General features: G+C 40.5%; 2 protein-coding genes across 7 annotated transcripts in view; one reads left to right on the forward strand and one right to left on the reverse strand.

Annotated features, from left to right (window-relative positions):
* Nucleotides 1–15,644, forward strand: part of DCP2 (decapping mRNA 2) — a 61,884-nt gene extending 46,240 nt beyond the window's left edge. For both annotated transcript variants that reach the window (XM_053566019.1, XM_053566021.1), the window contains 2 exons: nucleotides 1,818–2,006; nucleotides 15,587–15,644. In XM_053566019.1, the coding sequence (XP_053421994.1) occupies nucleotides 1,818–1,981 (164 nt within the window). In that variant the 3' untranslated portion in view covers nucleotides 1,982–2,006; nucleotides 15,587–15,644. The remainder of the gene's footprint in view (nucleotides 1–1,817; nucleotides 2,007–15,586) is intronic.
* The window catches only part of MCC (MCC regulator of WNT signaling pathway), a 425,555-nt gene continuing 422,095 nt past the window's right edge, over nucleotides 13,433–16,892 (reverse strand). For all 5 annotated transcript variants that reach the window (XM_053566014.1, XM_053566015.1, XM_053566018.1 and 2 more), the window contains one exon: nucleotides 13,433–15,601. In XM_053566014.1, the coding sequence (XP_053421989.1) occupies nucleotides 15,421–15,601 (181 nt within the window). In that variant the 3' untranslated portion in view covers nucleotides 13,433–15,420. The remainder of the gene's footprint in view (nucleotides 15,602–16,892) is intronic.

Raw genomic sequence — 16,892 nt, forward strand, 5'->3', positions numbered from 1 at the left:
ACTGATTTACTAGGTATCATTTAGAAGGGTTCCTTAGGTGCTATTTTGAATTGTATGAAATTTCCTGTGAAATAGATATGCATTTATTTACCACCTAAACTTAAGGGTTTTATATAGAAAAGTCAAAGAAATGAAAAGCAATGTTATATTCCTTCTTTATAATACTGTCTGTGATTTAAACAAGATGAAAGCTTTATTTATTTATGAATGACAAGACTCTCACTCTGTTGCCCAGGCTAGAGTGCCGTAGTGTCAGCCTAGCTCACAGCAACCTCAAACTCCTGGGCTCAAGCGATCCTCTTGGCTCAGGTTCCTTAGGAGCTGCGACTACAGGTGCCTGTCACTACACCCAGCTAATTTTTTCTGTTCTATTTTTAGTAGAGACAGGAGTCTTGCTCTTGCTCAGGCTGGTCTCAAACTCCTGAGCTCAAGGGATCCTCCCACCTTGGCCTCCCAGAATGCTAGGATTTCATGGGTGAGCCACACCGATAAAAGCTATTTTAAAAGAGATGAAAGCGATATTTAAAGCCTGTTTATGACAGTTAAGCCTAACTGTAGGAACTGTCATTGAGTTTAGTTGGAAGTGGTCCCATGGGTTTATTTATTTATTTATTATTATTTTTTTTTTTTGGGTGTTTTGTTTTTTTTTTTGGCCGGGGCTAGGTTTGAACCTGCCACCTCCGGCATATGGGACTGGTGCCCTACTCCTTGAGCCACAGGCGCCGCCCCATGGGTTTATTTTTGCTTTTATTTTATTTTTACCTGTATTTTGGTGTCATCCAAAACTCAAAAGCATTGCTAAGCCCAATGTTCAGGAGCTTTTCCTTTTTCTCCCCTGGTTCTTCTGGGTTTCAGGTCTAACACTGACGTCTTAACCCATTTTGAGTTTGTTTTTGTGTACAGTGTAAATAAAGATCCGGTTTCTTTTACTTGTGGACATCCAGTTGTCTCAGCACCATTTACTGAGTTTCCCCTCATTGGAGTTCTCCCATAGAGAAGTTAGGGGAGTAGAAACTCTTGATAGGATTTTTTTTCCCCTGGCCACCTTGGATGGTGGAGACATGATATGCTGATAGTTAAATCTAATTAATACATACTCAGAAATGAGTTATTTAAGCTGATTATATTTAGAAACTTTAAAGAAGACACAGAATATAACTCAGTATATCTAGCACTGTGGGGCATGAGGTGGATAAATAAAACTCGGTGCTGTCTTGAGGAAGAGGTACAAGTTGTCCTAGGAGGCCTCATTTCACACTTCACTTCCTGCCTCTGTCACTTGATGTCCATTCCACTCCAACTTTTCTGGCCAGGTCCCCGCTCTGTTTAAAAGAAAAAACGAGCCCAGATAATTTAGAGTTGTTTTGTACTGTGATTTGGAAAATTTGGATTTTTTTTCTTTAGTTTGATATATTCCTGGAAGACTTACTAAACTCTAGCTTTATTTTTCTAGAATTATAATCTTTGTAATTTTTACAGGGTAATTGTACTGTTTATGGCGCTTTGTTTTTTGATCTCTGACAAGAAGGTTCCAATATGTTTGTACAAAATACAAGTAAAAGGGGTAAAGTTATGCCTGGGTTTGAAGGCAAGGGAATGCCAACAGTGTTAAAGACATTAAAATTTTGAATATTCGTCAGTTGAGCACCAGTTTAGGAAAAGGAAAATATGTATCTCGGCCGTTCTACTTGGGGTTAAATTTAGAGTATGGAAAGATAAATGTGTACTGTCTATGAATTCCTTTATACAAAAGGCTAAGGGCAATGTTTAATTTTTTGCTAAGGTTACTGAGCTTATTTTTTTAATTTCTTAAACAGATGCTGTTTATGACTTACCTCGCTCCAGTGAAGACCAGTTGCTGGAACATGCCGAGGGGCAGTCTGTGGCATGTAATGGACATTGCAAGTTCCCCTTCTCATCCAGAGCCTTTTTGAGTTTCAAGTTTGATCATAATGCTATAATGAAGAACTTGGACCTTTGATAGCAGCAGACATAGAAGTCCCAAGGTCAGAGACCCATTGTACTGAGTGTCTCCTCAAGCCTTACCTTTCTCAGGTGTTTTAAAGAAATGCAGGGAGGCAATGTTTCTGAAGAGATTTTTTGGTGCAGAAGAAAAAGTGGAAAGAAAACTTGAGTTTGCACTGTAAACACATTTATAATCTTTCATGCAGATTTACCTTTTCAGTGTTTGGTACAAGTTCAAATTGCTTTTATTAAGGGCATTTATTTTATGTCACTGTGGGCTTTATTTTGCATTCTGGCCAAGAAAATAGTGTTTTGGGTTATCAAGTAGCCAAGTTAATGGGAATGCTCTGTCTGCCTATCAGAGTGATTATAGTTAATAGTTTACTTATTGAAATTTTTAAAAGAAACTTAAAATACCAATTGTTAAATGAACGCAAAAGCTGAAGTGTCACAGATGTCAAGATGGTACATCATCTACTTTGGTGGCATTTTGTTCATTCCCCTGCTTCTAATCTCTGATCTCTGTTTGCAGTTCTGTTGAAGGGATTTATTTAGAGCCAGCTTCTGCAATATAATGTTCATGTTCAGAATGAACCTTAGCACTTCATAAGGACAAAGTCTGCAGCCTGGAGGGGGGTTGAGTTGAGGAGGCGTTCCTGCTGTGTTTTGAGTCATGTGGCAGGGCAGTTAGTAGTAGACCCGTAGGACTGCTGGAGAGCGGGGCAGGGGGAGCTGCCCAGCCATGGTCACGTTGGGTCGGGTTTTTACTATCTTGCCTCCAACCCTTTAGTATTACACAATGATTTTGTTCTTGTGGAAATTTCTTTTATATCCCAGTAGTGTAAATATGTATGGAAAACTGACATTATCAAGTTTTATATCACATCTCAGTGTTGATCTATGGAAACTGATGGTATATTAGGTTCCAATTTGCAATAGTAGCAGAGACTGACAGGCTTTGATTGGCATGCGGAAGCCCCTGGATGATGGAATGGGGAAGGGGTGTGCAGTTTACCAAGTACAAATAATGCGTTTCACTAGGTTACCCTTGTGCATGTTACATGAAGGTAGCATACATCAGTCCTAGGAATGTATTTTGTTCCTTCAGGATTCTTAAATCCAAGTAAAGGATATCAGCACCCATTTTAAGGAGTATTTCAGCTATAGGTGAGGACAATCACCAGGGCTTTATGGAGCTTTAGTGTTCTGGCTGTGTCTGATCTCACTGAAGGTATTTCTTGGGGGTGGTGGAGGGTGTTTGAGAGTGTGTGTGGGGTGTGTGCGTACGCGCATCGTGCTTTTATCATGTGACTTAAATTTTTTTTTACAGTGGTATCCACAAAATATTTCTCTGCTTGTAAATGTTATTGCAGAAATCTTTATTCTGTACAGGTAACCTGTTTAATAGGGGTTCTACTCAACCCCATGGGACTTTGAACAGAAGGGCTTTTGTAAGGAATTCACTTGGTAGTACTTTGCTTTAGCTTTTAAAGGAGAAATTTTATTTATTGATGAAAGTGTCACCCTTTTGGTGCTAAGCAGGAGAATCCACAATTAGGGCAGCGTGTATAGAATTATGTTACTCGGTATCCTGCATCTTTTAATGTGACAAATTCGTGAATCCTTCTGTGACCTTTGATTTTTAATGGGTTATATGATTGTGTTTGGAAGCTCTTAACTGTTCTTTTCCGAAATACGGCTGCTTTGCTTGGGTCTCCTTGAGCCATATTTATAGTTGGTCCCAGCATTCCAGATTTCTATTAAATTGTTAAGAGAGTGAAAACATAGTTTGCCTGGCAGATGAATAATTTTCACTCGTGAACTGTCATTTGGAAACCATTTAATTTTTAGTGTTTTTTTTTTTTTTTGTATGTGTTTTTTAAGTGAGTAGTTTGGTCAGTCTTTCTAGTGCCTGTAGAGTTGGATTTTTCAGCTCTCAATACTGAAGCAAAAGAGATTAGTTACCAGAAGTATGGCCTCTAATGGAGTCGAACCTTTTCAAGAACCAACAGCTGGTCTTTATGGTCACAGCAGTTTAACGAGGGTTCACTGTCATTGCTGTTGTGCTGCTTCATTTAATGCACTGTGGAACAAAGTAAGGGCATGTTGGGGTGCGCTTAGGATAACTTTAGGCTTTTAGCTGTCTTGACAGTTTGGGGTTACAGAGTTAAAAGATGTACGTTAAAGTTTATGTGATATATATGATGTGACTTTACTATGCAGAGAATGTTTTCAGTTGGGTGTACCCGTTTTACGTACACCTACTGTGCTCATTCCCTCGAACCTGCGTGTGCGTTCCTCAGGGTCGAGATACCTGGGAAAGGCCATGCTTAGCACAGAACTGGATTTCTCCTCTGAGAGGTGGTCGCATGGTTTGAGGAAATCAAGTAGTGTTCTGAATATGCAATAGTTTGCTTCTACTGAGTGCTGCATTTTAAGAAGCTAGATGAGAGGAATAGTGTGGCTTCATGATGTTTTATGCCTTTGAGAGAGATATAAGTCTTAGAATTCGCTTTTTAAATGTTCTTAGGTTCCAGCCTTTATATGTTCCAAAGTGCAGTGCACTGTGAATCTTTTATTTTTTAAAAACTTTTAGTAGGTGCTTTTATGTATAACTCTGATGATTTATAAGATGATAAATGAATTGTTTTTGTACTTAACCATAGTAATCCAAAAGATAAGGGTATGGTTTACATGCTTTTCACAAATTTTTATTAAGAAATAGCAAGTGAAATGGTTTAGGATTTCAAATAGTGATACCCTCTTGAGACATGAGCATCTGCTGAGGTCTGAGGCCCTCGTAGAACTCTTTTAGCCTGGGTGTAATTTGATTAAAGGTGCTGGGAAATTAAGTTGGATTTTTGTATTCATGTATAAAAGAAAGCCTCCCAAATGCTGTCAAAGAAATTATGGTCATTGCTTGCTGTTTTGAGCTTTGAATATTTTTCTATTAAGTATCAATTCATAAGTACAGATAATGAAAATATGTAGCAAAATTAATTTTATGCTATAAGAGTGGGTTGGTACTTTTAAAGGCTTTAGTGTGTTATTTGTGTGTTATGTCAGATAAAAAAGATTTCAGAGTGTGGTGGCTCACGTCTGTAATCGTAGGACTCTGGGAGGCTGAGGCGGGAGGATCACTTGAGGTCAGGGGTTTAAGACCAGTCTGAGTGAAAGGGAGACTGAGACCCCATCTCTACTAAAAATTGAAAAAAATTAGCCAGTGTGGTGGCACGCGTCTGTAGTCTAAGCTACTCAGGAGGCTCAGGCAAGAAGATTGCTTAAGCCTAGGAGTTTGAGGTTGCTCTGAGCTATGATGATGCCACTGCACTCTAGCCAGGGTGACAGAGCCAGACTCTGTCTCAAAAGGAAAAAAAAAGATTTCACATCTAAATGAATAACATTCTTCCATTATAGGAATTAAATTCTTCTATAAAACTCAACAGAAAGGTAAGGTCTGAGTACATGTGTGCATTAAAAACATTTCACTACCTATTTTCTTACATGTATTTTTAACTTTTGGGTTTTTTTTTCCTTTAAAGTCTCTAACAGTAACTTAGTAAGAAAAGCAAAGTGAATTATAAAATTAGACTTTTTGCCAAGTTATTTCTTATTAAGAAACCATCTCGGCATTTTTTCTTTATTTTTGTATTGGTGGACTTCCCTGCTCAGAGATTTTCTTGATTGATATCTGTGGTGTTTCTACATCCTCTGAGGCAGTATTTTCTTTGTATATTTATCATAGTTATTATAAAGTCAGACTCACTATCGTTTTCTTCTTGGTAATTTTGACTTGGATTGTTTTCTAGTCTGGGGGAAGGGGTTCATATGTATTGTTGTAGCTTTAGATTAGTGATAAGCAAGACACCATTATTTTTTCTAAAGGTATCCTATCCTTTACATACCTGTCTCTAGGGAAACAAGTGTTAGTAAAACAACAGTTTTGTCAGATCTTATTCTTGACAGGTTGATAAAGTCTAGTTAGAGTTTCTCATTTTGTATTATGTCCTAAGAATTTAAAGTGCATTTGTATAGTTGCCAAAAAAGTCTACAGATGAGATTATAATGGGCTTCCTCCGCATCTTCCTGGGAACAAGCTGCTTTTAAAGTCTGTGTTCCTGTGTAGGGGATGCGAGAGATTGCAAGTGGACAGCACAGGCTTTGTCTGATGCCTTGAAAGTAGAGTTTTAGATTGCAGTTTAAAAGAAAATATGATGGATTATACTTATATAAAGGAGAAGACAGCTGTAGTTACTGGGCAAAGGGTACAGGGAAGAAGCTTTAGAGGACGTCTCAGTACTTGAGTGCTCCAAGATGCACCAGGCTGGACACTGGGTCAACGCATGGCCGAAGCACAGTCTCTCACACGTGGCCACTGCCGAGTGTTTTCTAGCCCTGGATAAAGTTAATCTTTCTAAGTATGATTGCTAAGCAATCCAGTCAATCTAAAGCAATTTTTCTCTTTAAAGACCAGTGTTTGGGAGTCTGGTCCTTCCTGGGCTGACACCTTAGGACTCCAGCCAAACTTCAGTACACAGCTGTCTTATGGGAAGGTAACCCAGGGCGCACACAGCTATAATCAGCTGTGTACATCACAGTCGCTTCACAGTGGTAGCTGTACATTTGTCCCGAGGGGTGATTAGCTCCTTTCCATTTAGTTTTCTTATGACAAACAGCATGAACTACTGAAAATGGCAGTCTGGAGCTGGGGAGTAGAGCTGGCTCTGTGCTGTGGGACCTGTAGTCTTGGCTTTTCCACTTGCTGAGTTGCTTATTCTTCAACATAAAATACAAACAAAAAACTATGATAAAGTATGGAGAGGTCTTATCTTGAGAAATGTTCAAAATGGAATCTTTAATCTGTGCTCCCATATTAAAATGAAATCACCAATAAAAACATTCCGTTTATCGTGGGTCTTTAGTTAGCCAGAGGGGTATGGTCTAGCCAGGTTAGCACATCAAAAGCACAAACTAAAAGGAATTAGCCCCCATAAGGTGCTTGCCTTAGCTGGATAGATGGCTCTGGTCAAGGGTGCTCTGGAGAAAGACTGAATGCCCAGTCATTGCCTGTGGTGGTAACTTTGTCCCACATGGACCCTGTTCTTCAGAAATAGAGTTCATTCCTTTTGTCCATTAGAAGGCGAAGGCCCCAATATACATTTTCTGTTTTTTTGGTGGTTTCCTTCTTTTTGGTTGATGTTGTTTTGGGCTGTTAGCCACTGTCCATTGAGTGCCTTTTGAAGACATTTTGTTTAATTCTTTTTTGTTTTTTTGATGTGACTGGCCAGGAAGAAGACATTGAGGGTCCCCCCCATCTTGTCACTTCTGTAGAATAATTGATCTTTTCATTTATGCGACATCTCTATGGTGAATATGCCCTCGTGAGGATTGGAAAGCATTGATGTTATCTTTCCTTCCAGTGGTGGTGGTTTCACTCCGTGGGCCCCAGGTAGATAGGAGAGCTGTGGACACCGGTATTCTTTGAGTCACAATGCATGTGGCTGTCAAATTGGTTTGAGAGCAACGAGAAAACTTCGTGTGGTTCCAGAGTAAAATAGGCACTGTACTGCCGGCCTGTCCTCCGTCTTAGAGAGGTCTTAGTTAACCTTCATAGGATAGTGGAATTTTTGAGGTAGACTTTACATTTTAATGGATCTACTTTTAATTCATTGTAATCAGATGTAGCTGCATTTTGGTCAAAAGTCTGCACTGTCATTTCTCAAGCTTTAAGAAATTAGCATATGCCTTTGTGATGTAGAATAAAGGTTCTTCACCGAATGAAATTTAGAGAGGTCATAACCTGCAGTCGCTTGACTGGCCGCCTTAGTGCTTCCGGCAGACAGGGCAGTGCCCTCGCCTTCTTCCCACAGTAGACAAGCAACGTGCACTGACAGACACCCGGGAGGGAGCCGAGGCTGCGGGGCTGCTCCCGGCCTCTCACCACTGTCAGTGCAGCTCGTTCTGGGGTTGCCTTTGGATGTTGCACAAGTTGCCATTTAATTTCAAATGGATGTGTCCAAAGAAATGAGTTTTTAATTTCTTTGTTCATATTGCACATTAAAGTTAGGATGGGAGACAGCTAACCTGACATTATAAATATTGCAAACTTTTTCTATAGTAAGCAAATGGGGAAGGACAGAAAGGTGTGAAGTGTTTGGCTTTACATATGCTTTTTCATAACTGTTTTTGAAGTTTGCTTATTAGCGTAATACCTTAATAGTACTTTTGAAAAATCATCTTTGGTAAGTACTGACTTATTCTAGATCTGTGTACAATTCTGACTTTTAATTTTGTTGGTTTTAATGAAAATTTAAAACAATTGTATGTCAGAAATTTAAAATGGTTAATCAAATGGAATTGTAGTTCATGTATTAGCTAACTTAAGTGAAATTCTGTTAAGATTTTTTTTGTCTCATCAAAATGGGGGGGGTACAGTTTAGTTTGGATGGGAAAGGGAATAAAAATTCTTTTTATACTGTGCCTGTTTCCAAAACAAGATTTGAAGTGGATTTTTACTTTATGCTGTAGCGTTCATGGAAGATACTTTGTCTTAAAACAATTTGAATTTGCTTGGGAGCAAGTTTTAGTCTGAAAAAGGTGAAGATACTTATGCTGGGTCACGTTAAGCAAATTATTATATTAGGGACCTACAAAAGCTGATGGACGAAATTGATGAAATGCTTCATTAAATATATGATGTTCAATGAGAAAACTGGACTTTAATCATTCTTATGTGATACAATTTAACATTTAATTTTCGCCTAAATTATAGCAGTGTATTATTGCTTTACCTGATAGGGCATTTTAATGCTTGCAGAAAGGCTCTGTAAGTAAAACCTTCAAGTAAAATTCTATCATTTGTAGCATAAAGTTCTTGGTGCTTTTTTGGGTTAATTGTCAGACATTTAGTGAGAGCAGAAAAGTAATGCAAAAATACCTGTTGGGTTCACCTGTTGTTAAGAACTGGTGCTGCAGGGTGGGCAGATCTGTGTGTTTCTGGATTTATTACGTGGTAGTTGAACAGTCAGTAGCTTTGTCTTTGCCCCTCGGTATCAATGAAAGGGTAAAAACTGGTTTTGTTTACCTGTATTGGGTGTGACTATACTAAAGCATTTTAGGTAATTGGTGTTTATGCATTGGAGTTTAAATGTTTGCAGAGTTACTGTATTTCCTTCCAAAGACCACTGGCTTGTCAGCTACACTCTCCCGTGAGAAGATGAAGAAAGTCCTGTGTCTCGAGTTAGTCATCATGTGCTATTTTTTTGAAAGCTTTTTGATGTAACCACCACCAATTTAGATATAAAAACCTTTTATCTTACTGATAAAATTTGAATGATGGAAGGTTGTTCAAATATTGGCTTTCTGTAAAAACTGTTAAATTTAGACTCTTTGTAAAGCGCTATCAATAAAATTGGCGGCTTGGGCAGTTTTAGTTACTGCCTTAACCTGTTTTCTGCTGTGTTACTCCTCATTGTAGGTGCCAAGTCCCTCATTTTAGTTACCATCCCTGTGGGCCAATAGAAAATGGCAAGTATGAGATAGGAGATAAAGATAATGGTTATATAATCTAATGAACAATAAAAGCTACAGGCTCTCTGAGGCCAGGCACCGTGGCTCATGCCTATAATCCTAGCACTTAGGGAGGTTGAGGCAGGGGAATTGCTTTGATGCCAGCCTGAGGAAGAGTAAGACCCCATCTCTGCAAAAAAAAAAAAAAAAAAGCACGGAAATCATGGTGGCACATGCCTGTAGTTCCCAGCTACTTGGGAAACTGAGGCTGATGGATTGCACTACCCCAGGAGTTAGTGGTTGCTGTTACGATGACACCTCTGCACTCCAGCTTGGGAGGTAGAGCCAAGACCCTGCAAAAAGTCCCCCCTCCCCAAAAAAGGTGCCTCTGCAAAAAATGTTTCCTTATTCCAAACATTTTTAAATTTGGTTGTTGCTTTAAAGCAAGATTACAGTGGAGGGCTTGAGATGTGAATTGGATATATGCATATCAAATCCAGCAGTTCTCAAATTTGTACTAGAATTAGGTTTTCTAATGGGAATGCTTGACCTTGGATCTCAAGGGAGAAAGACATCCTCTGTGCTGGATACGTCAGCTACAGTAAGTAATTTTTTTTTCTTTTTAATGGAGAATGACCAAGATATTTTACATTTTATACTCTTGTCGTCATATGTACTTTGCCTCCATAGTGGAAACTTGACATCACTGTCATGTTCTTTCTTGTCTAGACTTGTCGTAAAGCCGCTTGCCATCTTAGTCACGTACAACTTCCTCTCACTGCTAATTCTTCTGCCCCCTATTTCAAGGATCTTTAAAAGGAAAAGAGACCCTTTAATAGATAATTTCCCATTATGCTAATATTGATAAAGTAGCCAAATAAAAGTTGGCCAAAAGGTGAGGTTTCTTTGGCTGTTGGCTGTTTTGATCTAATGCATGTAATATAGTCTTATTTCTACCCTCCTTACTTTGACTTCTACTCTTAAGCGTCATGGTTTGATATTTACATGGATGACCACCAACTAGTTTTATAGAAGGACAGCTTTACCCTTTAATTAACACAGTTAAAAGTACATCATGGAATTAGAAATATTTATTCAGAATATAAGAATGCTTGTAAAATATTATAAATGTCTCTGTATAAATAAATGGAGTTTTTAAAAAACAATCCTATATCAAATAACACAGAGTAGCTATTTTACAGCAGCTAAAACTAAAGGCATCTGGAAATATTGAAAACATACAAGTGAAAAATCTAAAAAATTACAAGGTGTATAGTACAGTGTGAAATAGCAACTTTAAAACGAGACTTCCAGTACAAACAGGTGAGCCATACTGATTAACGGCAAACTTAAATCACATGTGCTTAATCACGGACAATACATTCCACCAGGTTTTCCCTAATAATTCAAGTGGTATAAAAGCACATTTTCAAATAGGAAACTAAAATCTCATGCAAAGTAAATGAGTCTTGACAAGATGTCTAAAAACTGATTAGAAATAGAAAAGAGGCCAGTGGGTTTCATTATCTGTGCATTAGGTTGAAACAAAAGCGTATCATGGGGGCTTTTACCTGCTCGGCAGTCCTGACAGGAGCACTGTAAGTGATACTATGAGTTCTACAAACAGAACATTTTTTTCACATGAATTTGATTTGCAAAATGCAAAAGTGGTAGAGGAAGTGCTACTCAACAAAGCAGGGCATGGGGGTGAATGTGCGGGAAATTCTGTGTCTAACTTGTTCCTGCTCTGCTGAGCTATTCCAGACGATTGTCAGGGGAATGACTACGGGAAGATTAAGAGCTTGTCAAGAATGTGGTTATCCAGTGGGAGTTACTGTTTAAGGGGGGAGGGACTGTTTTTGTCTTGGTCACATGCAAATCTCACTCAGATGTAATCTTATCTATCCAGTATAATTCTTAACCAGAAATACAATGGTTACATTCAAAACTGCCTTTCTACAGGTATTAGCAAAACATTAGCCAGGGGATAAGCTGCTATTCAACTTTGGAGCTCTTTTTCCACTTGATAGTTTATCAGTGAGGGAGTGCTCAGTGATGGCTGTGGTGACAGCAGCCAGCATTACATTAATTGATAATTCTGTTTCTAATTCTAAAGTTAGTTCTTGGCAGCCAAACGCGTCTCTCTCTCAGTGAATACAAATGTATTAGCTGGTAACTTCCAAGATTGAGGAGTAAGGCCATAGGTTCAGAGCTCACTTTAACCCAACCTATATATGTAAACGCAAGATTTCAATTGATGACAGTAAGATTTTTGTTTTGCAACAAATTATGCTGCTTCTTTTTTTTTTTTAATCAAGTGAATGCCAGGAAAAAGGTCATGCCTCTTCTACCAACTCTATAGAATTTGCAAGTCAAAGGTGAGTCAAACGTATTATTATTCCATGTCAAATACGCTGTTCCATTGGAAAAAGTTATGATTTTTTTTCTGAATTTTTTTATAGTGTTCCACAAAGCTGTCACCTTCTGCAGAAAAAAGCAAAAACATGACGTATGTTCCCCCAGCCCTGCAAAAACACCTTGGCAACAGCATGGCTACACCCTAATTAAGTTCAGTGCAGAAATCTCAACCATTAGAGAACTCTGTCCTTGTTGGGCTGTAACAATTTTCTAACTATAGTTCTGTTTCCTGCTTCTAGAAGTGGGTGAAGCTATAAATAGTTCATAGAACAAATGGGATTTCTTCTGTTTATGCGTTTGCAAATGGCTTAAAGCTGTGTGGAGGAAAGGACACTTAAATCATTAAGTTTGGGCATTTTTCTGTAGTCTTTAAGATATCACACTTAAAACATGAGACTCTTGAGAGCTTTGAGTTTATAGAATTAAAAAATATCTGCAGGATAATTTTTGTGGTTCATAGGGAGCACATTGAGAACAGACAACTGTAGATTCTTAATTCTTGTTAATAACATAGGCAGTCTCGTCACAATTAGCTAACAACTATGGTGTTTTTTTTTTTTTTTTTTAATCTGTATTTAGCTAGGAACTAGGTTATTTCCAGTTTTCCTTAGAGGAGTAAAAATCTTCACTACCCCCTCAACCTAATAGTTTTTAATTTGGACTGCCTTTCTGCAGGACTGTGGCAAGGCTCTGATTTCGAGTCTCTGAGGTCCTGGTTAAACACTGTTGAGGGCTAAGAGGAAGACTTGGTAAGAAATACATGCATCTAAAAGGAGAATTCAGTGATTTCTGTTTAACTGGCACTTCCTTTTTTTTTAATCTAACCTTTCAGGTTCAGGCAACATGGACATTAACTTCAGAAGCCTGCAGTGCTAGCAGATGAGGGGGAGTGTGCAGCAGTTAATACCTCCTTAGGCAATAAAATGTCTTGGGCATCTATGGAGTTAAAGCATGAAAGGGGTGGCGTGACAGTGCTCAACTATCTGATCACGATATATGTAGTCCTAAATAACTTTAAGGAATCTTCCTGCCCATCACCCGTGGCAGTTTTGGTAGCTGTTTCCCTTGGGGCTGGCTGGTAGGCTCACACGTCAAAGGCACTCCAGCTATGGACCGAAGGCTGTTTGGCCTAGTTGGTTTTATTTGCCCCAGTTTAGTAGTGGGAAATAATCTTTCAAGGGAAATGGATCCTTGTGCTCCATGCTCCTTTTTCAAAGAGCCAAGGACTATGAATAGGGAGATGATTGCCTGGAAGGGGTAACCAGTGAGGAGACTGGAGAAAATAAAAATAAATTCTGAGGGTTTTAAACTTAATACATGTTAAAATCAACATCCTTGTTTGCCCCTGATGGAGGTAAACGGCTCCTATTTAGAGGGAAATTCAGGTAGAGAGCCAGATTATACAAAAAGAAAAGTTACCCGGGCACTTGCAGCCATTTATTTAATCAATACAGGTCAGTGTAACCAAGTGCCTGGAGCCTAGGTCACCTTTGACAAGCATTGTACTTTGGAGCATTTGAAAAATACAAGAAAGGAAGTCTACTATTTCATAGCTTTTTTATTTTACATAATTATAAAAGTAACACTTGCTTAGGAAATTTTCACCCACATCACCACATATTTGAAAATATTTTATTGAAGTATAAACTCAAACTAAGGCCAGGTAGGATGAGCAATACCAGGGCCCATAAGGGGAGCTGAGGCCTCTTCTGTCTGGAGGAAATACGGGACCTAACAGGTGGGTGCTCAGATTTTTATTTCTGCTTCAGCAGCGGGTTTGTTACAAATGAGAACTGTCCGTTTTGATGCCTGTTCAAGCACAGAAGAGAAAGCCAGGTCCAGACCACTTTGTTCAGGGGAGGAGCTTTCCCTGGGCAAGCTGAAACATGGTGTGAACTGCGATTGAATTTTTTTCTACTTTTTATCCAAAGCATTTTTTTTTTTTTTTTGTAGAGACAGTCTCACTGTGCCGCCCTTGGGTAGAGTGCCGTGGCGTCACACAGCTTACAGCAACCTCTAACTCTTGGGCTTACGCGATTCTCCTGCCTCAGCCTCCCGAGCAGCTGGGACTACAGGCGCCCGCCACAACGCCCGGCTATTTTTTGGTTGCAGTTTGGCCGGGGCTGGGCTTGAACCCGCCAACCCTTGGCATATGGGGCCGGCGCCCTACTCACTGAGCCACAGGCGCCGCCCCCAAAGCATTTTTTTTTTGTGACAAAAACGCTACTTTAGCTGAAGATTGAAAAACTGACTTTAAAAAAAAAAAATCACTTACAGGAATTAACTTTGACCAAATGATACAAACAGAAGCCAGTGGGCTTTTTCACAGTGATCAAATCACCCAAAAGTTGGGTCCTTCCATACTAACAGTTGATTTGGCTGGGGGTGGAGAAGGGCTGCCTCACTGCTGGCCTAAGAATGGTGGTTGCGTTTAGGATAAAACTGTCCGCCCTCCTACGTGGTGGCTGGAGTATCATTCCCCATTGCACAGAGTCTGTGTAATTTGGATCATGCTCTCTGCAAACAGATCCACCCACAATTTATGGACATCAGGACTCACTACAGTGACCTGCAGTAGAAACTTCAATTTGTGGTTAACTGTGGCATTGGAATACATTTCTAACAGGCAAGCTTTGGTGGATTCTCTGGTGCTACTAAAAAACCGGTAAGTGGGCCTCTACGTGTATCAATTGCTGTAGAAAAGGAAAAATGGATTTATTTTAAGATAAAAGACTGTCCTGAAAGAGTTTAGGTAATTTGGTCCTGCCTAGCCCTGTCAGCATTTGGTTTGAAATTAAACTTCTAAGCACCATAGAGGGGGAAAAAAGACTTCAACACCCATTTCCTCACCCTGTGCCCTTCCTGGCAGCAAGAACTAAGATTTGAACTGTGGGTGCAGTAGCACTCGTAAGCAGGTGGATCCGTTTTGCAAAACATTCGTTATCTCCTCCCCATCTGACAACATGCAGCCTCTCACCCGTCTGTAGAGACAGGTCCAGGTACTCGTGTGGACGAGTTTTAATTCAGCAGAACAGCAATTACCTAGTGCCCTGGAGTAGGAAGTGCTAATAACACTCTGCTCTGAAGAAACCCTTAATAAAATTTTATTTCCAAAAATAAAAGAGAAATTTTGGATGCCAGAAGATAAGCCCATTCTGCTAACAAGAGAATAAAATGGAAAATCTTACAAAAACAAATGCCTGGGAGGGAGGGCGGAAGAACGAGCTGGACAGCAGCAGCCAGGCCCTGCTGTGCAGGGGTGCAGAGCCCCTGTCTACACGCCCTGGGGGCCCGGGACGGGAGGAGCAGGATCCTCCGAGTATAGTCCACACCGTGTCACCAGGGCCACTCAACCCCAAGAGCTGAGTCTGGGGCACTCCACTATCCCAATGCTGACCCACCTGCCAACCTCCCCTTTCCTCATTCTCCCAACAGGTACTCTGTCTCCTGGGGCCCTTCCCTCCTCTGGGACCTGCTGGGGTTTAGCTCCCACGGGCAGAACTTTGTGCCCACGTGCTGATTACTCGATTAAAGGGACGTTTCGTTGGTGTGGGGCCTGGAGTTCTCCTCCTCCAGCAGAGCGATTCTCTGCTTGAGCATGCGGACTTGGGTCTCGTGTCTCTCCACCATGGCCATCATCTGCGACTCCAGCTTCTTCAGTTTGTTCTGATGCTTCTTCTTTGCTTTCTCATAGGCAGCTACCAGGTTGCTATGTGGGAGCAGAGGGAAATGAGAATGAAGAGTCATCTAAGCAGCATTACAACACACCATGGTCCTGCCCTCCAGCACCAGGACTTCCACACTCAAGGCTGCTCGCCTATTAGCCCAGCCACAGTGTATCCAGCCTGACTGCTGGTGGCTGTCACTCACTCAGAAGGGGCCAAGTCCAAAATCGATAAGAAAGGTAGCTGGTAGCTGAATTCCAGAAATCTGGCATTAAATCCAGATAGCAGGTCTGTTTGTTACTCCGTGGCTGCTTGCAACAGCCGGTTGAGTCTGAGGCACCGCAGTCTGACTGCCCTCACCTGGGATGAGGAGAGAGAGGCTTGTGGCTTGAGGCCTCACTTTATGCTTCAGGCTGGCAGGATTCAGAGTGCTCGGGAAGGACCTAAGACCTACTACTGCCTAGCCAGACAGAATATAGGTCTCTGAATGGTCCCCACCAGAACTCAGAACCCAGGGGGAAGGTGAGCCCAGGTAAGTACAGATGACCTCCTTCCCCCAGAACAGCATCCCCGTACCCGTCCTGTATTGCCGCTACCCTTCCAGCTGCTCTGAGATCCCAATGCCTCGTGGGTCCTAAAATTCTTTCAGGGGTTTGTGAGTCTTGGTCTTTATATGTTGGCTGCAGAGGCAGCTATGAGAACCCAGCTGTCTTCTAAATGGTCAAAACAGTACCACTTGTCCAATTATTTTTTTGCAATATAAAACAGTTTTATTTTGCAAAAAAAATAGCACTTATCTGGCAAATTTGTTTTTATAAATGAATAAATTTTTTTAAATGTTTGTCTTCTTGATTTTTGTTGTTAATATGGGAAGTATTGATGAATATAATTTATAGGAATAAATTTACAAACATAAAGGAGTATCTGAGACTGCTGGCTTAGAGCACTGCACTGTTTTCTAAAGTGCTCCCCAGGCCAAGGCGGGAGGATCGCTTGAGATCAGGGGTTCAAGATCAGCTTGAGCAACAAAGCAAGAATCTGTCTACAAAAAAACCCCAGGTGTGGTGGCAAGTGCCTGTAGTCCCAGCTACTCCGGATGCTGAGGCAGGAGGATCACTTGAGCCCAGGAGTTTGAGGTTGCTGTGAGCGTGATGACACCAGCACACTGTGGCCCAGACAACAGAGCAAGACTCTTGTTTCAAAAATAAAGTGACCCCTGCATATTAAATGTTGCCCCAGAGGTTTTGCTTGGCAAAAAAATTTTTGAGGGACAGTTTGACTTTGTTGCCTTTGGTAGAATGCTGGGGCATTACAGCTCCCAGCAACCTCCAACTC

Source organism: Nycticebus coucang, chromosome 17 (assembly GCF_027406575.1).
Source record: "Nycticebus coucang isolate mNycCou1 chromosome 17, mNycCou1.pri, whole genome shotgun sequence".
Lineage (NCBI taxonomy): Eukaryota > Metazoa > Chordata > Mammalia > Primates > Lorisidae > Nycticebus > Nycticebus coucang.